This window comes from Oratosquilla oratoria, chromosome 4, assembly GCF_046742065.1.
Source record: "Oratosquilla oratoria isolate Oo_2021 chromosome 4, ASM4674206v1, whole genome shotgun sequence".
NCBI lineage: Eukaryota > Metazoa > Arthropoda > Malacostraca > Stomatopoda > Squillidae > Oratosquilla > Oratosquilla oratoria.
This window is the reverse complement of record NC_134780.1, coordinates 22,196,312-22,220,253: the sequence shown is the minus strand read 5'-3', so window position 1 is coordinate 22,220,253 and position 23,942 is coordinate 22,196,312. Positions and strand designations below refer to the sequence as shown.

General features: G+C 38.3%; 1 protein-coding gene across 3 annotated transcripts in view; it reads right to left on the bottom strand.

The window, feature by feature from the left end:
- Positions 1–6,290: 6,290 nt before the first annotated feature.
- LOC143024660 (uncharacterized) overlaps positions 6,291–23,942 on the bottom strand; it is a 34,915-nt gene continuing 17,263 nt past the window's right edge. Inside the window, exons 5-8 of one of the 3 annotated variants that reach the window (XM_076183626.1) lie at positions 13,476–13,688; positions 13,046–13,209; positions 8,688–8,827; positions 6,291–8,377 (exon numbers count right to left, since the gene is read on the bottom strand). In XM_076183626.1, the coding sequence (XP_076039741.1) occupies positions 8,319–8,377; positions 8,688–8,827; positions 13,046–13,209; positions 13,476–13,688 (576 nt within the window). In that variant the 3' untranslated portion in view covers positions 6,291–8,318. The remainder of the gene's footprint in view (positions 8,378–8,687; positions 8,828–13,045; positions 13,210–13,475; positions 13,689–23,942) is intronic. The other 2 variants (XM_076183627.1, XM_076183628.1) reach the window with 2 other exon arrangements.

Genomic DNA, 23,942 nt, shown 5'->3' with positions numbered 1-23,942 from the left:
ATTTCAATTTTGCTATCATGAATCATGGTCATTTTCAGCAAATGCTGACATATCTTGCTTATTCATGTAAATGTGAAATTCTGTGCCCGATGAAGTCGTGTTTGGCAAGGTCTGATAGTATATAAGTATATATATACACACACACACACACACGACAGTCGAAATGACCGCTAAATTTGGAACTCCAGGAAAACTTCAAATTTCATCAATCTCAACGATGAGGGAGTACCTTTTGTTGTATTAGTAGGGAAGGGGAAAGCTCATGGTGTAGTGGTAAGGTGAAGAAAAAGGAGAAAGGGAGGGATTACTGAGGAAAATGGAAGGAAATGAGGAAGGAGACGAATGGGCTCCCCCAGACATAAGAAGGAATGTCAACAAAAGGGCTGCAGACAATGCAGGTGAAGTTGAAAATATCAGTAAAGGTATTAAAATTAGAAATATAGATAACAACACAATAGAAAGTGGAGATAATAATTTCCATGGATTTAATGAGGGAGGGGATGCCAACCTCTCCCAATTAGCAAGTCTAGAGGAAAAACTAGAGAAAATGAATGAACAATGGGAGGTTAAGTTTAGCCAACTTACATGAATTACACAAAAAGTTGATTAGTTGGAAGAACTAAAGAACCAAAACCTAAATAAAGAAATAGAAGAATTAAAAAGACAGTTAAAAGAAGTAAAAGATGAGAATGAGGAATTAAAGAAGAATAAAAGATACTAAAGAGTCCATAGCAAAAGAGGTACAGGGTTGGAGAAAAGTCCAAGAGAACAACAAAATTGAATTTAGAGATATAGTGACACAACAAATGAAAGAACAAACTAAGGACACAGTTATTAAAGTGATGAGGAGAATATAGTAAGAGACTTAGCGGACAAAATTAAATGTATTATTATATTAGGGATGGAAGAGAAGCATAATCCAAATAGGACTACAAGAGTAAAAGAGAAGGAAAAGGTAAACGAGATTTTAGAAGTAAATCAAGAGGAACAAGAAACAGGGAAAGAAAATGAAGAAATATATAGAATAGGGAAATACAATACAGATAAGACCAGACCAGTTAAGGTTAAATTCAGGTCACAAACAACAGCAGAGAATATCTTAGCAAAAACAGGGAAACTGGCAAAAAGTGATCAGTATAAACAGGTATGGATAAAAAGATAAATGACTTAAGAGGAAAGAGAGGATAAGAAAACAAAAAGACTAGAAGCTAAGGGAAAAAAAACAGAAAAGAACAGTCAAAGAGAAATTCTATTGGAGAGTAGATATGAAAGTGAGGAAATGGTTCATGGCAGAGAAAGATGGAAGGGAAATAGGATAGAGGCAGCAGAAAATTAAAAGTGTCCTTCACAAATATAGATGGCTTAATAACAGGCTTGAACGAACTGAATGACTACCTGAAGGAAAAAGAACCGGACATAATGGGAATTGTAGAGACAAAATTGAAAGTTCCACTACCACCCAACAGTGTAGGACATGATGCATATAATTATTGGATTAGAAACAGAGAGGCAAAACAAGGGGGTTGGAGTTATGTTCCTAACTAAGGATATAAATGTGAGAAATGTCACATATGGAGAGATGATTATGATGGAAGTGGAAGACAGGTATGGGAAGAGCAGGAAGTTTGTAGTAAATTATGTGCCTCCTAAAACGGCTTCATGGAAAGAGAGAGTATGCAAAAATATGTTAGAAGAAACAAGGATAACACTAAATAAGATAATGGAAGATGAAGGAATAGTTATAATGGGTGACTTTAATTGTAAAGAAATCTGCTGGGAAGAGATGACAGTGAAGGGTGGAGATGACCCATGGGGAAATGTACTACTTGATATGATTATAGAACATACAATGATTCAATGGATACAAGAGAATACTAGGTATAGAAATGAGGAAGAACCACCTAATAATCACATCAGAACCAGAAATAGTGGACAAGATTGAATATAAGACACCAATAAGTAAAAGTGACCACATATTGGTTGAATTGGAACTAAATGAGGAAAAATACATGGAAAAAAACGAACAATATAGAAAGGGAATATTGATGTATGGAAAAACAAATTTTTATAAAATAAGAGAAAAGGATACACAAGAAGGAAACAACAGTAGAAGAGAAATGGAATACTTTGACAAAAATTTATAAGGGAATGGAAAAGTATGTTCCAAGACAAAAACAAATAAAAGGATATATAAAGTGTTGGTACAACAAAAGATGTAGAGAGTTAAAAGACAAAAGGGATAAAGCTTGGATAAAATGAAAAAAAGACAAAAGACCTGAAAAATTGAAAATATTTACTAGTTATAGAAATTAATGTGTACAAGTGTGCAGAGAAGAAAAGAGAAAATACAAAAAAGATGTCATAGAAAAATGTAAATATCAACCAAAACTATTTTACAGATTTGTAAATAAACTGAAAAACAAACAAGAATTAGAGAAACTATGACAAGGAGTTGAATACACAGAGGAAATAGAAATGGCAGAAATTATGAACAAGCATTTTAAATCGGTGTTTACGAGGGAGACCATACAACTTAGAGATATTGAATGGGAGGAGAAAGTCCCCCCTATGAAAGAGATATAAGTAACAAAGAATGAAATAATGAATGGTTTGAGTAATCTCGATGTCAGAAAATTCATGGACCAGATGAAATGGCAAACTGGATTTTGAGAGAATGCAGAAATGGACTAACAGACAAAATACATAGTCTAATTAGCAGTTCATTGAAAGAAGGAAAAGTTCCAGAAGATTGGAAAAGAGTAAATATAGTACCAATATGTAAAGGGGGAAACAAGGAAGACCCTACAAACTATAGACCGGTCTCTCTTACAAGTACAATAGCTAAAATTTGTGAAAGATTTATCAAAATTAGATGGGTAAGGCATTTGGGAAAAAACAATGTACTAAATCCAAGGCAATTTGGATTTAGACAGGATGATCATGCATCACAAACTTAATGTGTTTCTATTCAAGTCTAATAGATGTAATACAAGAAAGAGATGGATGGGGTAATTGTGCATTTCTAGATCTGAGAAAGGCTTTTGATAAGGTGCCACATAAGAAATTGCTAAGAAATTAGAAACTGTAGGAGGAATACAGGGCAAACTGCAGAAGTGGATGGAAGATTTCTTGCATGAAAGAAAAATGAGAGTGGTGATAAGAGACAAACACTCTAATTGGGATGAAGTGATTAGTGGAGTTCCACAAGGAACAGTTCTTACCCCAATAATGTTTGCTTTATATATTAATGATATGGATAAAGGAATTGAAAGTTATATGAGCTTCTTTGCGGACAATGCAAAATTGTTGAAAAAAGTGAACACTGTAGAAGATTGTGAGTCGCTGCAGAGTGATCTCAATAAAGTATGGGAATGGAGTAGAAAGTGGGAGATGGAATTCAATATTAAGAATTGTAGTATAATGAAATTTGGAAGAAGCAAAAAAAAGAATAGTGGGATCATATACATGGGAGAGGAAGAAATTAAAAAAGTAGAAAAAGAGAAGGACCTAGGAGTCATTATTATGAATAATATGTCCCCCAAGAAACAGATATACAAAATTTTTGGAGAAACTTATAATTTAATAAGAACAATCAAAGTGGCATTTACATACCTGGACGAAGAAATGGTAAAGAAAATACTAATCACTTTGATAAGACCACGATTGGAGTATGCAGCGATGACATGGTCATCAAGTACAAATAAATGTACAACAAAACTTGAAAGAATACAAAGAGCAATTACAAAATCGACACCAACACTCTCAGAACTATCATATGAAAAGAGACTAGCAAAACTTGAGCTACAGACATTAGAGCAAAGAAGAGAGAGAGAGGAGACTTGATAACTATTTATAGAATCATGAAAGGCATAGAAACTATTGTTAGAAGGATCTAATAAAATGGGATAGTAGAGATATATGACACAGAAAGAAAATCGAGAAAGACAGTTATAGAAGAGACCTGAAAAATAACAGCTTTCCCCACAGGGTAATAGATGTTTGGAACAAGCTAGATGAAAAGGTGGTGTGTGCAAAAACAATACACGAATCTAAAAACAGTCTAGATAAAACTAGATATGAAGACGGGACACCACGAGCATAACTCCCCTTCCTGTAAAATGCAACTAGGTAAATACACACCATAGGCCCTTTTCCCCCTTAAAAGGGAGGTGCCCTAGTCAAAGTACACAGTGCCTATACACTTAGACCCATTTAATGCCCCTCCTATCTTGCACTCATGGATGAAAGGTTAAACACTGCTCGGGTTTGAAGGTTGTTGTTGTCATTCCTAAGACTGTCTGGCTGGGCAGTCCCATCTCCCTGAGGAACACTATAGGGGTTGAAGATTGAGATGTTGGCACACATCAATGAGAACCTTTCATCCATTAGGTGCCAAGATGAGAGGGGTTATTGTGTTGGTGTGTGCTTTGACTTAGCCACTCCCCCTTATAAGGAAGAAATGATCTATGGTATATAAGCAGTGGGTTTGCAAGTTCCCTGTAGCACAAGTTCCATAATTCATGAGTTCCACTGCCCAAGTGGCTAAAAGTATTGCTGTTCATGGTGGAAGTCAGGAGTGGACACAGTTTGGGTCCTACCCAGCCGAAAGCAAATTTGTAGTAATGACATATTGGATATCAATAGGCTTCTTCCTCTTTATGAGGGAGGTACCCAGTCAAGACATGCACCCACCCCCACCCAATCCACTCCCATTTCCTTTTCATCTTATTGCCTTATGGATGAAGGGTCATCCCTGTCTCCAGCCCACTGAATGGGTAAGAACCAATGTAGCAAGACACAGCTCATCCATAGTAGGGTCAGCCAATTCATTTGCATAGCAACCCTCCCTCCTCATCACCTCTTGTAAAAATTGAAAAAACAAGGAGAGATCCCTTCAGGCCATGCCAGTTTATATTTGATTCACAACCATTCTCAACTCACACCTATCTCTTGTCTTCTTCCTTCTCTGTTCAATAGACATTCCCCTTTTACTTGAAGCCCCCTTCACCCCATTCATCTATCTCATCCTTGGTTGGCCCCTCAAGTTCACTCCATCTTCCACACTCTTTGCTATTCTTTCTTCATTCATTCTTTCCATGTGTCCAAACCATCCCAGTATTGTTTCATCTACTGTACCTGCCCACTCCCTTTCCACTTTCACACAACTCCTGATTTCTCACTCTGTCCATCCTCATGGCACCCACTGTACTTCTCAAACATTTCCCAGCTCCAAAAAGTCATTGATAAGAGGGTACCATCCTAGCCCCCCTCAGACAGAGTTCGTGATGTTAAACTGAATCAAAGCCAAAATAATACCCTCAGGGACCTCTGGTGGTCCTACAAAATACAGCAGAGCTGCCCTTTTTCAAGACTTATTAACACCCTTACCTCCATTAGAAGGTGCAAGCCCAAGATCTCTCTCTATCAACTTCAACTGTATTCCTTACACCTTTTCATACATGGAGAGCTGACCATCAATGACTGTTCCCCTCCTACATTCAGTTGGTGATATAAAGACAGTCCCATGCCAATTCAACACAGGCTAAAGTCCAGTTTCTTTCAAGAGAGATTTATGGGAGGGCCCAAGGACTATTGCCAGCCACAGCGGGAGTGCACATTTTTCATTTATTGAAACTTTACACAACAATTATTATCATAGTACCTTCACTTTGTAATGCTCCACTTGAACATCTCGCATTTAAACTACCCTAGATGCAATCACCACATAGAAGACAGACACTGAACACTTCATTCTGCACTGCCCAACACTCATTCCTTGAATGACATGTATGCAAAGTCAGAGGCCACTGTCATTTACCTGGAGACAGTGCATTTCCTGTAAGAGCAACCTGAGGAACAATAGATTGATCAATTGATTCAAATTGTTACTACCAACATTCTTTGTAAATCTAAGTTTACTTTCACTCACATATACTTGTAACTTTTTTCTCTCATTCTCTTTGAAGAATGGAAAAACTAGGCACAAAAGTGAGATGGAATGAAAGAAAGGCTAAGTAGCAGATGGAAGCAAAGGGGGAAAATAAATTATAAAAAATTATTTGACTGGGCATAAAAAAATTGGTGTGTTGCATTAGTTCCATAAACAGGTAGTGAAGTGTTAAAGGGTACAACTTAAAAGGCAGTATGTCACAACAACTGCCATGACAATTCTTACATTCTACTTCTTTGATAAAATAGCACGTCTATGCTGAAAAGACCACCTGACCTCGACAACCCATGCGCATAGAAAGCATAAATGAAGAAATAATAGGTTAAAAAAAGTTTAAAAATAAAAATGCAAATGTATTTAAGAAAAAAAAAATAGCAACAAAAGTTACATTTACTGAAATGTAAGCTTTCTTTACCTGCCATACATACAAAAGAAATATGTACATCAAAGACAGTTTACAGATCATAGAAAAGCTTTAATGAGTATTTTACAAATTCATTGCCTAGCACAACTGGTTAAACTCATAGCACCAATAGCTTAAAATCAACACAAGCAACTTCATTCTTCATAAGATACAACCCATTACACATCTTTTTTTCAATGCAGTGCAATCCACATCTATGGCAGTAGATAATGAACACCCTACATGAGGAAATGTTGTCTCTGACAATTGTGAATGCAAACATCTTTCTTTCTACAGACTTGCTGAGACTGCACCTTTCACTTCAGCTATTTATGCATGCAAGATGTTAAGTTCATAACCAAAGATACATGTTCAAGGCAAAAATGTCCCTTTCATACAAGTTTTATATATAGGTTTTACAATCATTTGCCTTGGACAAAACAATTCACTATACTTTATATATCACATGTAGTAGAAAACGGATTCATGAAATTATAATTGCATTAGTCCTTAAGTCCTGAGGCTGCCACAAGTTTTATAAATAAAGAGAGCACATTAAACCATTGCCAACACTTACAACTGTACATGCTTCATTGAAGCCACACCGGATCAAGCAAGTGTAGAGCAGCAGCTTACTACTATTACAGGAAGTCTGCAATTCAATGCACAATGGGAGGAGGTGAATATTAAGTCATCTATCCAAGCAGTTACTCAACTTCATTCTCCAAGGAAATATTGGGAGCTCCAAATTAACAAAAATGCAAAAGGTTTTTCTGCAGAGCTGAAACCTTAATATGTCTTCCTGATTTTCACCTCCTTCCAACCAAGATATTGCACTCTCCCTCTCCACAGAATGCATTCACCCTTTACTTAATCTGGCATTCTATTACTATCAAACTAAGTTCCAATAAGGACGCATACTACTGCCAATAAAGCATTTATGTCTTACTGAATATGAAAGATATTTGGCCTGGAGATTAATGATTACATTGTAGTCAACTCCTTTCATACTTATGGATTCTATCATATATCTGTACATTTTCTTTGGAACAAATAAAAATAAATCTTCCCACATTACCTAATCTAATTTCCAAAAAATACTCACAGATTAGAACAGTTATTGGTACAATTGCAATAAAACCATAATAGATTTATCAGATACCTCTGTAACAGGATTGTGGACCTTTAAAATACAAGTAATTGTACTTACTGGAATGCTACACATAACTCCTGATCTTTGCTAAACCTGCTGCACTCGATGGAATTTACACTGGAATGGCTTAGTACGACCCAAAGTACCTTATGTTCACCTGCTACAGCAGACAGAACTACCAAGGCATTACTCTTTGTACATAACAAAACATGAGGAACATGTACAAATCTTTTCATAACCAATTCTATGTGGATAACTTGTGACAATGTGAAATTAACTACTTTATTTGAAGGAGATTCCAAAATCAATCTTTGTATACTAAAAAGGTACATTTTTCAGAGTATGTTTTCAAAACAGTTGAAGTATTTATCAAGGAGTAAAACAAATTTGTTCAAGTCAACTAAGTGAAATTTTAAGTTTATATTAGGATATGGGAAAGTTAAAGCATAGTAAGATAGGAGTTTCAATTCACACAGGGTTAGATATATAGCTCATGATCAGGCACAAAAGGCTACATTTGGCAGGCTACCAAAAAGTCTGATTAAACCCATACAACTTTTGCCACTATGAGCCTATTCATTTTTACTACAGTAATATTTCCTCGTAACAGTCGATCTTCCTTCAAAGCTGCCAACACAAATGAAAACTCCAGGAAAAATTACTGTCATACTGTACCTGATAATTTTTCCCCACCCATGAACAACATTTTTATCACCATGAACACTGGAATTTTGTATAAAGCAAATAAAAAAAAAAAAGGCATGGAAATAAATATAAAGTACAAAGCTATCAAGCCTTCCTATACTTATCTCTCATCGCCAAGGTTTGCGTGCAATGTGTGTTGTCTTGGTGGTACATCGGGGCACACCAGCTGCAAAGTGGGAGGGAGTGGAGCGTGATTGCATGCATCATTACTTTTGTGCATTTGTGAAATACGTGATTTTAAAGAGAAACACTTCTATCTACTAAGAAATTGTATAAAACTGAATTTGGTAACTGGCTTTTTAAAATAATTTAAAAATCACTTGTATAAAAAATGTATGTAATCAATGTAACTATAGTAATAAAGACAACAATGGTTTTGGTATCTGTTGTCTTTTAATAGGTAAATAGCACTGATGGCTTCAGAGTACATTTTATTTTCTGTAATTAAATTTTTAATTTCTTGAACCATCTCATACCTTTTCTTGTTGTGGGTGAAGAATTGGTTGAGTTTGGTCTCACATTTGTTCGACCTGTTGGTTTGGGAACCTGAGATGGTTTTCTCAGTGAACCAGAATGCAAGGATTGGCTGGACTGTGGTCGTGCTTCTGGTGATTTCCTGAAAGCATGAGACATGCAAAAAATAATATATACATATACCAAATGGGTGGCTGACCAAGGCATGCATCCACTTTCATCCCTCTTACACCTATTTGTTGTTTCTTTTCTCTTAGCTCCTTATGGATGAAGTGCTATCTTTATCCCCTGGCCACTGCTAAAGTCAGAGATGATGCAACAAGACACAGCATCTCTACAGCAAGGGCCCACAAATAAAATGGTTTATCCCCACTGCTTCATTACATGGGAACAATGACATTAAGCAATTTTTAAATGTGCTGTGTCCAAACTCATTTGTTAACCCAGTGGTGTCTAGTTAACTCTTAACATTCATTCTAGCCAGCTGCCAGGTTATTTTACTGAGCTGAAGAAAACTTATATAAATGTCACAAGGGTTAATCCATCCCCATTTACCTTTTGGTCAAGGGACCATTTACATTTTTAGTGTTTCACCCTTAATGTTTATTCTGCCTGCTACAAGACAATTTTATTCAGTTCATGGAAAGTAATATTGGTGACAAGAAACAAAGATAGTGATGTCTACAAGAAAGATGCATAATTCTATATCACGTTCCCCCCCATATATTCATGCAACTTAATATAAATATATATATATTAATTAAAGTTGCTAATATATTCTGGATATAAATGTATTCAGCAGAGACAGCAGTGGATTGTATGAGTATAAACTGGTAAAAGGGAACTTTAAAGTAGAAGGAAAGAAAAGAGGGAAGCAGGATTGCTGAAGGTGAACCAATTAAATAAAAAAAAAAAAAAGAGAGAGAGGGAGAGAAAGAATACCAGAAATTGAGAGAAGTAAGTAAATGCAAGGATGGTAGTCAGAGGTTTGGAGGTGGTTAGGGAAGGTGGGAGGTGAACCAGCTGTTGTCTGCTGATGACATTGTGGCTGAGTTGGAGGAGAGAGTCTAAGGCAGTCGGTGATAAAGTTTGAGGGGGTGAGAAGAAAGCTGAAAGCAAATGTGAGCCAAAGTTAAGTGATGAGACATATAAGAGAGGATAACAGTGAGTTGGATGTAAGTTTTAAAGGAGAGGCTAGAGGAAATCAAAGGTTTAGTATTTAAGGTCACATGTAACATGGAAGTAGGGGGGGGGTGGAAATAAATCATAAAGAGGGAAGCTAGTAAATGACAAGTGTCATGAGATGAACACAAAGAGAAGGGGTGATTGCGCCTACAATGCTGTATGGGGCTAAGACTTGGAATTCGAGGGAGGCAGAAATGAGGAGTCTGTGTTTGAGATGAAGTGTTTAAGAGGTAGTGGAGATTGTGAGGACAAATAAAGTGAGAAAAGAGATGAGGTACACATTAGGGATGTAATGAGCTTGCAGCTGGGGTTGATCAAAGAATACTGAAATGATTTGAGTGTATGGACAGAATGAGTGAAGAAAGACTAGCAAAAAGACACTGTAAGCCAGAGGTAGATGGAGTGAACCTAAAGGGAAAACCAAAGATGGGGTGGATGGATAGGGTGAACAGGAACTTGGATGTAAGGAGAATGTCTGTAGCAAAGGGAAGGGAAGGGCAAGAAATAGGTGTGAGTGGAGAGTGTTTTTGACTGTATAATAAGTTGATGTGGCCAAAGGGATTTCTTCTTATCTACTCTGTTTAATCTTGAGTGGAAGAGGGAGGAGGGTCACCATGTAATTAATCAGTGGGGATCAACCAGCCTGGCCTGTCAGGCCTTATTGAAGAAGTGTTAAGTCTTGCCGTATTGCCTCTGACCCAAGCAGTTCCAGGAATGACAATTCATTCATAAGTAGCTACAGTAAAGAAGATAACAAATGGGTGTGGGATGGGTGGAACATGGGTGCATGTCTTGGCTGGCCACCCCCCTTACAAATGTTTCCCACAACACAAAATCAAAGCTCTCACATATGCAGATGAACTAATATTAGTTGCACAATGCCACAAACACTCAAATATACCTCACAGACCTGGAAAAAATGGCTGACATCAAACACTATCTCAGTATCAAAATAATCGGTACTGCTGCTCACCCTCAACAACTGTACATATATTTCAAAAGGCTTTCTTCCCCATATAAGAAGGGTACCCAAATCAAAGCACACATGCACATACACATACAAAAACCTGTATGTTTTCCCTCCCATCTTAACACCTTGTGTTTGAAAGATAATATCTGTCCCTTATCACAATGCTTGGACAATGCAGTAGGGTACAGCACTTCCACATCAGAACCCAACAACCAAAGTTGGTTCATCTCCACTGCTCTGGTTTTGAAGTTAGTGGGAAAAAGTGGGAGGTGAGCCAAAGAAAGTGGGAAGTTAGCCAGTTGTTTGCATATAACACTGCACATGAACCTAAGGCAGGATAGACTGAAACAGTTCATGGAGGAGCTTGGGAAGATATGTATAAGGAGAAAGATGAAGGTAAATTTGGGCTAAAGGGGATGAGATATACAAGAGGTCATGGTCATGTTGGGCTGGTGGTCAGTTTAAAGGGCAAGAAGCTAGAGAAACGGAGATCGTCCTTTAGGGTTACATGTAATAGGGAATGAAGTAGTGGTGATAAAGGTGAATTATGGAGTAAGAGAAACAAGTAAATGTCGGGGGGGGGGGAGAAGTGTCATGAGAAAAGGGTATCTGGGGATGAACACACAGGATCTTGTACAAGGTAGTGGGGTAGACTTGGAATCTGAAGGAAGCAGAATGGATTAGTCTGATTATGTTTGAGATGATGTGTATGGTGGAGGTAATAAGGGTAGTGGGATATGTTGATTAAAGAATGACAAGATGGTTTAGGCATATGGAATTGTATGGGGTAGATTTTGAATCTGAAGGAAGCAGAATGGATTAGTCTGATTATGTTTGAGATGATGTGTATGGTCGAGGTAATATGGGTGGATAGTGGGAAATGTTGATTAAAGAATGACAAGATGGTTTAGGCATATGGAAAGTATGAGTGAAGAAAGACTATAAAAAAAAAAGTGTGGAAAGCAGAGGTGGGTGGAGGGAATGAGAGGAACGTCAAGGATGGCACAGATGGACAGACAGACTGAAGGGGGTGCTGGATGCAAGAGGAATATTTGTTGAGCAAGGGAAAGAGTGCAAAAGATATGAGTGGAATGTGGGTGTAAATGGGTGAAGAAATAATACAGCTGAAAAGAACGTTCTTATCAATTCCAATTATGTTTTTGTTTTTTTTTGCTGCTGGTCCCTGTTGTTTAAGTGCTGTGTGTTGTTGCACTGCCTCTCAAATGAACAGTGATTACCCCTCTGGGATTGGATTACCCCTAAGGTAGCAAGATGGGAACAACATTGTATGGTTCTGTAAATGAACAGGGATTACCCCTCACAAGGTACAAAGATGGGAACAACATTGAATGGTTCTGTTAATTCCTTCAAGATTTGGCTGTTCTCAGGGCCACCAAGATCCACTGTAGGCCATGAGGCACCAAGTGGTTAAGGGTCCCCACTTCATGGCAAAATATTCATAAAGCTGAAATAAAAGATTAAACCAATGCCACAATATTTCCAATGCCTATACCAATCAAAAAAGTACTACTGATAATGACCATAACACTGAGTGGATTTATGCCTTTGACTTTGGCTACCTTCCTTGTAAGGCTTTTTCCCCCTTACAAGGGAGGTAGCCAAAGTCAAAGGCATAAATCCACTCCCACCCCTTTCATCACCACATACTCCACTTTCATTCACCAACCCTCCCTCCCTCTTTTCTTGGCTCCTCCTGCATATCACCCACTGCCCTGGGTCAGAAGCAATGCAGCAAGACACAGCACATCCACAGCAAGGCTGCCCATTTAATCAGCAACCCCCCTCCCCTCTCCGTCTCCTCATACGGAAAAAGAGAAGACAGGGAGAAATCCCTTCAGGTTGCATGAAAATATCATTCACACATACTCCCTCACCCACCCACCCCCATTCCCCACTCCTCTCATCAGGCCTGGGTGTACTGAAGCACAGGTTCCACAACACTTGGCTAGAGAAATATAAGGTTTCATTCCTTTCTTTTTCATTACTCTGTGCTGACTCAATTCTTCCTCTGGTTCTTCTACTTCTCAGTGTTGACATTTCAACTTCCCTATCCTCACTCACATTTAGCAGTTCTTCAAAGTACTCATTCCAACTTCCCTAAAGTTCAGCTTCCTCTGTTAACTAGTAATATAAAAAAAACATGTATTTATATTCAAAATACATCAAATTGGACGTGTTTTCAACCTCTTCCTAATAGGATGCGAGTGTGTCGAGAGAGGTCGCCTGGATCTTGTTTCCCTTCTCTGCTCTTCTAAGGACTGCATTTCTTTGTCTCGATTAATGATGGCAATTTGTTCAGCTGGAGTACTCATCATTGTGCTATATATCTTTTCCCTGGCAGTACGGTCCTGTGAAAGACAAAGATTGAGTGAGTAGTGGACCCATAAACTTCAGTTCAAATTCCAATATTCACATTCATCCAATCTACAATAAAAAAAAAATGCAGATGAGCACATACATATACATAAAAAGGTTGAAAAAGTTGGAACATACATGACATACATATGAGCTGAAAAAGTAGGAACAGCTGCATACAGTCACTGCCAACTCCTCCTACATCTACAGAGAAAGTAATGAAGAAGGAATATGTGGAACTTGGAAGCAACGACTTTACCTGATTATACAATGCTTTGTGGAATTCAACATCTCCTTTCTTTATGTTGTCTGAGAGAATATCCTTATGAAACTGTGTGGCCAATTTGGCTATTTCTCTCAAGGTGGCCAGCTGATCTTGTATGAGCCTGGTTCGCATTAAGCGCTGAATGATGAAACGCCGTACATTGGCTTGCAGGCGAATCAATCCCTTCAGAAAGGTTGGGTTTAGCATCTGGCAGGGGGAGTATATAAAGCTACGGGATGACACATTCACTTAAGAAAAAAATGGATAAAGTAAAAGAATAAAATAAAAAAGAAAGAAAAAAAAAGAAAACCTTTGCAGGTGCTTTCTTTAATCTATGTTATTCTGTAATATACACAGAATAGCAATTAAACACATGGCAACCTCTTTAAGTTAGAAGTGTTCTTTTTTTAATTAGTGTAACTTACTGATCACCAGTGTGACAAACAGAAAGTCAGAAGCAAAGGCTTGGAAAAATATAAAAATAAATAAAAAGAAAACTGAGGGTCCAGTCTACACAATGCAATACTTTATATTTTTCTTACAAGCACCAAAATGGATCCATCATCCACACATTTCAGTCCAGACCAATCCACAAAAAAGAAAATTATGAAGGGAAATGCCCTAAAGGAGATATCCAGCAGTTGCCAGCTTACACAATGGACTGATAATGCGTCCCCACAAACGGTAATCCTGCAAGACCAAGGTCACAGGGAATCATTTCCCTGACGTCCATCTTCAAAACCCATCAACAAGTATAACAAATTCTGTCTTGCAGACCCCTGCTCAAACTCCCAGGACTTAAGCCCTGCCCCTATTCTTATTAAAACAAAGATGCCACTGAGACAGGTGTTCCCTGGAGCTCCCACCCTGTAACTACTCTCCAGAGCAATTATCCCCAATACTTGATGGTCTAAGAACCTCCAATGATTAAAACAAGGGGATGAAGTCTTTTGCCTCTGTAGCCAGGTTCTGTAGACCCTGGTCAACATTACCACATTTCAGTGGTCAAGGGGATTGTTGCTAGCCACAGTGGGGCTGTGGGTTTCCAGTCAGTTAAACTCAAGGTAACCATTATCATTGAAGTAGACCCACCAAATTGCCAAGTTCCATAACAAACCCCTATGGCTAATTCTTGAAATTTGCTAGTTCTTGACACCTTCCTATAAGTGATGTTTACCAGTAATTGCATACCCTATGAACCACAAACATTGCAAACACTATTGTAACAAATTGCCAATAATATCCATACATTACAGAATTTAATTTATGCACCATTGCACACCATAATATATACTTTCATATATTTTTTCATTATGTAATGAATAAAAATAGAAAATAAATCAATACTTTGCAGCATTTTCATCAATGTAATTGAAAACTGCTCACAAATTTGATAATCAATTAATCAATCCATTCCACCAGGTCTTTTGTAGGAGACCAGTGCTCTCCAGTTAGGCCATAACTCCCAGTTTGACCCACAAGTTACTCAGAGATAAGATTTTGTGTTATTGTCTGGATAGGACCAAGAAGTATAGAATGAGATGTGTAGGCCTTATGGTCTCTAGCAGTTTCCTTCTTATGTTCTTAGGTGTACAGAATCCTTTCATGATGGAGTCTATCCAGGCCAATTCTGTTGATACTGTGGGTGGCACAGGGTAGTGGCATAAAAGTATGTGAATATGACTGACCACACATAAACAATAATTGCCCACTTCACTCAGTTTGTCTTTTTAATAGATAATGTATGTTTAACTTCCACTTGCAAGGAAATGAAGTTGAAAAAAGCATGTGGGGGACAACTATCTGGTGTAGCAAACTTACTCAAATAAACTTGATCAAGGAATTTTGGCTGTTTAGCCCCACTATGGAGGTGCTGCATCTTTTGCAATACCTCTGACCACAGCAGTGTGGCAGGGGTCGGGGAGGACAAGGAACTAAGATGGGAAAGACCTGGAATGGGTTTTTGGGTGGGTGTAGAACAGGTGTATATGCTTTGATTTGGTCACCTCCCTTTATATAGGGGGAAAGGCATTTTTATATATATATATACACATATATATATATATATATATACCGTATTTTCCGGCGTATAGTGCGCAACTTTTTTCCATTGGAAGGGCCTAAAAATGGGGGGTGCACGTTATCTGGTGGTGCACATTATCTACGGCCTATGATAAAAATTCTGCGGCTGTGTGTGTAATTTTTTTCACAACAACGTGACGATGTTGGCCGTCACAAAGTCGGGACGGCACACTTCTCCGTGACGTTTCGTGAGAACAAGAAGAACAGCCATGGTGACATGAAAGAATATGCCAGCATGGGCTATATAAATATTTGGTATAGGTAGGTATCTATCGAATATTTTTCATGTGAGAATAAACACCTTGTGAGATCGAAACCTTTATTGGTACTACGTTTCGCTTGTTACAGCTTTTTCAAGTACAGACATGACACACACTCTGAGCACATATAAGCCAACAGGGAAGGAACTGGGAGAGGTTATCAGGGAGGGGTGGGTGGTAGGTGGAGGGGGAGGAGGGGGACGGGTGGGACTTGGTGGAGACAAAGGAGGACATTTCGGACAGTTTGTTGAAGTGGACTAAGGGGGACATTTCATACATTTATTTAATGCGGGTAACAGATGGATGATAGGAGGGGCGATGTTAAACATGCCTCTGTTCTGCTCAATGGTTTTGAAGCTTTGAATGGCGGCCGCTTCGAGGCATTTTCTCCTCATCCTGTCTGGTTCACTAAACAGAAGTTCTGCGTTATCCCAATCCATCAGGTGGTCGTTTGTGTTCCGGTGGATAACACAGGCGTTGGTGGTGATGTTGTTCCGGGAATCGTAGCGATGCTCCCGGATCCGGGTCTTCAGGTCACGGGAAGTCTCGCCGATGTATACTTTATCACATCCAGCACAGGGTATGCGGTAGACACCAGCGTTTTTTCCCCACATCTCGTCCTGGCTGTCACTCCTTCTTGAAAGCTCTTTGATAGTTCTGCTGGACTGGCCCACTACCTGAATGTTGCAACGCCCAAGTGTCCGGGTGAGGGTGGCGGTGACGCTGCTGGCTGGAAGGATAAGCCTCCTAGCTGGATCTTTTGTTGGTTCCCGCCCTTCCATTATTTTGAGTGCCTTTTTCTTACACTGGTGGATGATGCACTCTGGATATTTTAATTTATGAAAAACCTCCTTTATGTGCCTAAACTCGTCCTCTAAGAATTCAGGGCTACATATTCTGAGAGCTCTGAGGTAGAAACCTATGACTACACCTTTTTTAATACTGAGGTCATGGTGGGATAGGAAGTGAGTCAAATCGTCCTTATTGGTTGGTTTCCTGTAGACTGTAAATTTTAAAAAATTCACCCGTGTCCCGACCCTTAAAGCGATTGACCTCCTTAGGGCTAAAATCACTAGTTCCCACACTGACCTCCCTATTCCACCCAATGACTTTGTGGATTTAGTACAGCTTTGTGTCCAATTTAATTATTTCAAATTCCAGGACCAGTATTTTCACCAAAGGTTTGGCATGGCCATGGGCTCTCCTTTGAGCGCTGTCCTTGCCAACCTGTTCATGGAATTTTTAGAAGCAGGGCCTTTCTCAGATATCGTTCCTGGCAACGTAGTATGGCTTCGCTATGTGGATGACATACTATTAATTTCCCCCAGACGGTTTGACATCCCCAAACTCCAAGCGGCTCTGAACGAGGTTGAGCCATCCATCCAGTTCACCTTGGAGGAAGAAATCAACGATTCCCTTCCATTTTTGGATACCCTTATTATCAAACATGATAATTTTTTAAAATTTACAGTCTACAGGAAACCAACCAATAAGGACGATTTGACTCACTTCCTATCCCACCATGACCTCAGTATTAAAAAAGGTGTAGTCATAGGTTTCTACCTCAGAGCTCTCAGAATATGTAGCCCTGAATTCTTAGAGGACGAGTTTAGGCACATAAAGGAGGTTTTTCATAAATTAAAATATCCAGAGTGCATCATCCACCAGTGTAAGAAAAAGGCACTCAAAATAATGGAAGGGCGGGAACCAACAAAAGATCCAGCTAGGAGGCTTATCCTTCCAGCCAGCAGCGTCACCGCCACCCTCACCCGGACACTTGGGCGTTGCAACATTCAGGTAGTGGGCCAGTCCAGCAGAACTATCAAAGAGCTTTCAAGAAGGAGTGACAGCCAGGACGAGATGTGGGGAAAAAACGCTGGTGTCTACCGCATACCCTGTGCTGGATGTGATAAAGTATACATCGGCGAGACTTCCCGTGACCTGAAGACCCGGATCCGGGAGCATCGCTACGATTCCCGGAACAACATCACCACCAACGCCTGTGTTATCCACCGGAACACAAACGACCACCTGATGGATTGGGATAATGCAGAACTTCTGTTTAGTGAACCAGACAGGATGAGGAGAAAATGCCTCGAAGCGGCCGCCATTCAAAGCTTCAAAACCATTGAGCAGAACAGAGGCATGTTTAACATCGCCCCTCCTATCATCCATCTGTTACCCGCATTAAATAAATGTATGAAATGTCCCCCTTAGTCCACTTCAACAAACTGTCCGAAATGTCCTCCTTTGTCTCCACCAAGTCCCACCCGTCCCCCTCCTCCCCCTCCACCTACCACCCACCCCTCCCTGATAACCTCTCCCAGTTCCTTCCCTGTTGGCTTATATGTGCTCAGAGTGTGTGTCATGTCTGTACTTGAAAAAGCTGTAACAAGCGAAACGTAGTACCAATAAAGGTTTCGATCTCACAAGGTGTTTATTCTCACAGTCTTGTCGGCTTTTGCCATTGTGATTCATCATTATTTTTCATGTTTAAATAGGCCTAAACACCATGAAACATGATCAATATTCATGATATTTGCCCATGTTCACAGCATCCTAGTTTGAATTTTTATGTTGGCTTTGTTGCTTCACTTTAGGTATGGTACAAATTCCGTTGTGGCCGTTCATAAACTCGTGTCAAACACCTGACTACAACACCCTCTTTCGGGAATTATATTAACTAAACGTCACCTCGATGAGAGACTGTCCTATTTCACCACTGTCATTGTAGGTTCAAAGCTAAAACGAAAAAGTCTGTAGTTTGTTTCAGTATTAAATAAAAAATGGTAAAGACGAATTATTTCCTCAAGATATAACATGAAAATTTTCTGTAAAAATCCCAAAATTTTTCTGTATATTTTACTTCCAATAAACTTTTTTTAGATCATATTTCCTACAAACTATTTAAGCTACAAAGTAATAAGGGACCAACGCACAACATGAGTCATATACTGGTACATGTAGTTCCGACTTTTTCTTAGTTGTGTGCTGATTGATGCCTAAACTGACACTTAATTTAGTGACAAATCAACAGATTTCCCAGCGGTGGCTCTAGCCAATGAAAAATACTTCTCCATGTAACCTTGTTCACATGATACTAAGTAATTAATCGCCGTTATTTCATTGGTTTATTTTTACTAACATTAATTATCGTAGTCTATGCAAATATTTGGGATCCGTAAAACAGCACTGGTACCAACATCATGAACGTTGGCCGTTTTAGCTCACCCGGAATATGCGAGATCAGGGCCGAGATTGACAGTTCTATTGCCAATCTAGCCTACACTAAACACCCTGTTGCGAGAGTTTGTTAAACTAAACGTCACTTCAGTAAAGACACTTATGAACCGAAACATAGTTGCTGCATGGCGATAAAAACTTGTACACGGTGATAAAATCTTGTAAGATGAATTATTCCCTCAGGATAGTAAATTACAATTTTTCTGTAAAATCCGAAATTTTTCATGTACATTTTGTATTCAATAAACTTTTCATGGCTCAAATTTCCCACAAAACAATGGACCAACGCAAGCAGGAGTCGCATACATGCAGTTCACGAGCTTTAGCCACCAGTGACTTTTCCTGGCATGCGCGTTATACGTCGGTGCGCGCTATCTGTGTACTGAGATAACGTAGTGCATGGGTACGCATTATAACCCGATGCGCATTTTAAGCCGGAAAATACGGTACACACACACACACACACAATCAGCAGAGAGACAGCAACGACTGGACTCCGAGGTAAAAAGAAATCTTTGTGGATTAATCGATGGGGGAGTACCTGTGTTGTATTAGTAGGGAAGGGGAAAGCTCGTGGTGTAGTGAGGTGAAGAAAAAGAAGGGGAGAGATTACTGAGGAAAATGGAGGGAAATGAGGAAGGGTACGAACGGGCCCAGGAAGTCAGAAGGAATGTCAACAAAAGGTGCACATACGATAGAGGTGAAGTCGAAGAAATTAGTAAAAATGTACAAATTAGAAATATAGATAAGAGCAGCGCAATGGAAGGTGAAGATAATTATTTCCAGGGATTTAATGAAGATGACAACCTCCCCTGATTAGCAAGTCTAGAGGAAAAACTAGCAAAAATGAATGAACTGTGGGAGGTTAGGTTCGGTCTACTTCATTGATTACACAAAGAGTTGATAAATTAGAAGAACTAAAAATGGAGAACCAAACCTAAATAAACAGGAAAATTAAAAAAACAGTTTAAAGAAGTAAAGAATGAGAATGAGGAATTAAAGAAGAAGAATAAAGAGTCCATAGAAAAAGAGGTAAGTGGTTGGAAAAAGGTTCAGGAAAATAGCAAAATTGAATTTAGAGATATAGTAAAACAACAGATGAAGTACCACACTAAGAACACAGTTATTAAAGTGATGAGAAGGAGAATATAGTAAGAGACTTAGCAGATAAAAAGAAATGTATAATTATGTTAGGAATGGAAGAGAAACATAATCCAAATAGGAGTACAAGAGTAAGAGAGGAGAAAGAAAGAGTGAACAGAGTACTAAGAATATTTCAAGAAGGTGAACAAGAAATAGGGAAAGAAATTGAAGAAATATATAGACTTGGGAAATACACTGTAGACAAGACCAGATGAATTAAGGTTAAATTCAGGTCACAAACGATAGCAGTGAGTGTCTTATCCAAAACAGGAAAACTAGCAGAAAGTGATCAGTACAAACAGGTATTGATAAAAAGATGAATAAAGAGGAAGAAAAAACAAAAAGAATCAAAGCTAGGGAAAAAAACGAGAACAGAACAGAGTTGGACAATGAGAGAGTAGTGGATATGAAAGTGAGGAAATGGTTCATAGGAGAGAAAAACAGAAAGAAAACAGAAAATAGGATGGAGGTAGCAGAAAATTAAAAGTGTTCTTCATAAATATAGATGGATTAACAACAGGCTTGAATGAACTGAATGATTACCTGATGGAAAAGGAACCTGACATAATGGGAATTGTGGAGACAAAATTGAAAGGTCCATTACCACCCAACAGTGTAGGGCATTGTGCATATAATTATTGGATTAGAAACAGAAGTAAATCAAGGTGGTGGTGTTATGTTCCCTGACTAAGGATATAAATGTGAGGAATGTTACATATGGAAGGAATAGTGGAAATGATCATGATGTAAATAGAGGACAGGGACAAGAAGAGCAGGAAGTTTGTGGTAAATTATGTGCCTCCTAAAACGGTTTCGTGGAAAGAGAGAGAATATAAGAATATGTTAGAAGACACAAAGATAACACTAAATAAGATAATGGATGATGGAGGAAGAATAATTATAACAGATGACTTTAATTTTGTAAAGAAATCTGCTGGGAAGAAATGACAGTGAAGGGTGGAGATGACCTATGGGGATTTATACTACTTGATATGATTATAGAACATACATAGACACAATGGATACAAGAGAATACTAGTTATAGAAATGAGGAAGAGCCATCGAGACTAGACCTAATAATCACATCAGAACCTGAAATAGTGGACAAGATTGAATATAAGACTGCACTAAGTAAAAGTGACCACATAATAGTAGAACTGGAACTAAATGAAGACAAATAAATGAGAAAAAATTAACAATATATAAAAGGAAGAATGATGTATGGAAAAACAAATTTTGATAAAATGAGAATTTTTTTTCAAAAAGTAGACTGGAAAGGATATACAAAGAGGAAACAACAGTAGAGGAGAAATAGAATTTTTTTACAACAATTTATAAGGAAGGAGTGGAAAAGCATGTTCCAAGACAAAAATGAGAAAAAGTATAAGAAAAATGTTGGTACAACAAAAGATGTAGACAGTTAAAAGATAAAAGGGATAAAGCTTGGATAAAATGGAGGAAAGACAAAAAACCTGAAAAATGGAAAATATATACTGATTATAGAAATGAATATGTACAAGTGCGCAGAGAAGAAAAGAGAAAACACGAAAAGGATGTCATAGAAAAATGTAAAGATCAACCAAACTATTCTATAGATTTGTAAACAACAAACTGAAAAACAAACAAGAATTAGTGAAACTACGACAAGGAGGAATAGAATACACAGAGGAAATAGAAATGGCAGAAATTATGAACAAGCATTTTAAATCAGTGTTTACGAGGGAGAACATACAACTGAGAGATGACGAGTGGGAGGGGAAAGTCCCCCCTATGAAAGAAATAGAAGTAACAAAGAATGAAATAATGAATCACTTGAGTAATCTCGATGTCAGAAAATCGCATGGTCCAGATGAAATGGCAAACTGGATTTTGAGAGAATGCAGGGACGAACTAACAGACAAAATACATAGTCTAATAAGCAGTTCATTGAAGGAAGGAAAAGTTCCAGAAGATTGGAAAAGAGCAAATATAGTACCAATATATAAGGGGGGAAACAAAGAAGACCCTACAAACTATAGACCGGTCTCCCTTACAAGTACGGTAGCAAAAATTTGTGAAAGAATTATCAAAATTAGATGGGTAAAGCATTTGAAAAAAAAAGTACTAAATCCGAGGCAGTTTGGATTTAGACAAGGAAGATCATGTGTCACAAACCTGATGTGTTTCTATTCAAGACTAATAGATATAATACAGGAAAGAGATGGATGGGCTGATTGTGCCTTTCTAGACCTGAAAAAAAGCTTTTGATAAGGTGCCACATAAGAAATTGCTAAAGAAATTAGAAACTGTAGGAGGAATACAGGGCAAACTACTTAAGTGGATGGAAGACTTCTTGCATGAAAGAAAAATGAGAGTGGTGATAAGAGACAAACATTCCAATTGGGATGAGGTGATTAGTGGAGTTCCACAAGGAACAGTACTGGCCCCAATAATGTTTGCTATATATATTAATGATATGGATGAAGGAATTGAAAGTTATATGAGCTTCTTCACAGATGATGCAAAAATGTTGAAAAAAGTGAACACCAAAGAAGATTGTGAATCACTGCAAAGCGATCTCAATAAAGTATGGGAATGGAGTAGGAAGTGGGAGATGGAATTCAACATTAAGAAGTGTAGTATAATGGAATTTGGAAGAAGCAAAAAAAGAATAGTGGGATCATATACATTGGGAGAGGAAGAAATTAAAAAAGTGGAAAAAGAGAAGGACCTGGGAGTCATTATTATGAATAATATGTCCCCTGAGAAACATATAAACAAAATTTTTGGAGAGACTTATAACTTAATAAGATCAAAGTGGCATCTACATACCTGGATGAAGAAATGGTAAAGAAAATACTAATCACTTTGATAAGACCACGATTGGAGTATGCAGCAATGACGTGGTCACCAAGTACAAAAAAATGTATAACAAAACTTGAAAGAATACAAAGAGCAATTACAAAATTGGCACCAACGCTCTCAGAACTATCTTATGAGGAGAGGCTGGCAAAACTTGAGCTACAGACATTAGAGTAAAGAAGAGAGAGAGTAGACTTGATAACTATAGAATCATGAAAGGCATGGAAATTATTGATAGAGAGGATCTAATAAAATGGGATAGTAGAGATCCAAGAGGACATGGAAAGAAAATCAAGAAAGACAATTATAGAAGAGACCTGAAAAAGGACAGCTTTCCCCACAGAATAATAGATGTTTGGAACAGATTAGATGAGAATGTGGTGTGTGCAAAAACGATACACGAATTGAAAAACAGTCTAGATAAAACGAGATATGGAGACGGGACACCACGAGCATAGCTCCCCTTTTCATAAAATACAACTAGGTAAATACACACACACACACACACAAATATATATATATATATATATATATACAGTACATTTTCATTTTCATCTATTTTGTAATTTATTTTGAGTGAATGAGAAGTGTGTGTGTGGAGGGAAGGGGGAGTCCAACATAGGATGATACTATGGAGGTAAATCAATTCCATCTGTCAGACCCTGATATGGAAGAGCTATGCCTCACTGCACTGCCTTCAAGCCAAGCATTGGCTAAAGTGCTAGAATGGGATAGGTGGTTGTTCTTATTGTTCCCTTGACTATCTGGATGAGCAATCCTGCCTCCCTGAGGAATGCCATGACTGGAATGGGGTTTTCCCACAAATCCCTTATAGAGTAATGTTGTATTGTTGGTATCCATAATTGTGTACAATGCAGTCTTCCATGTGGTG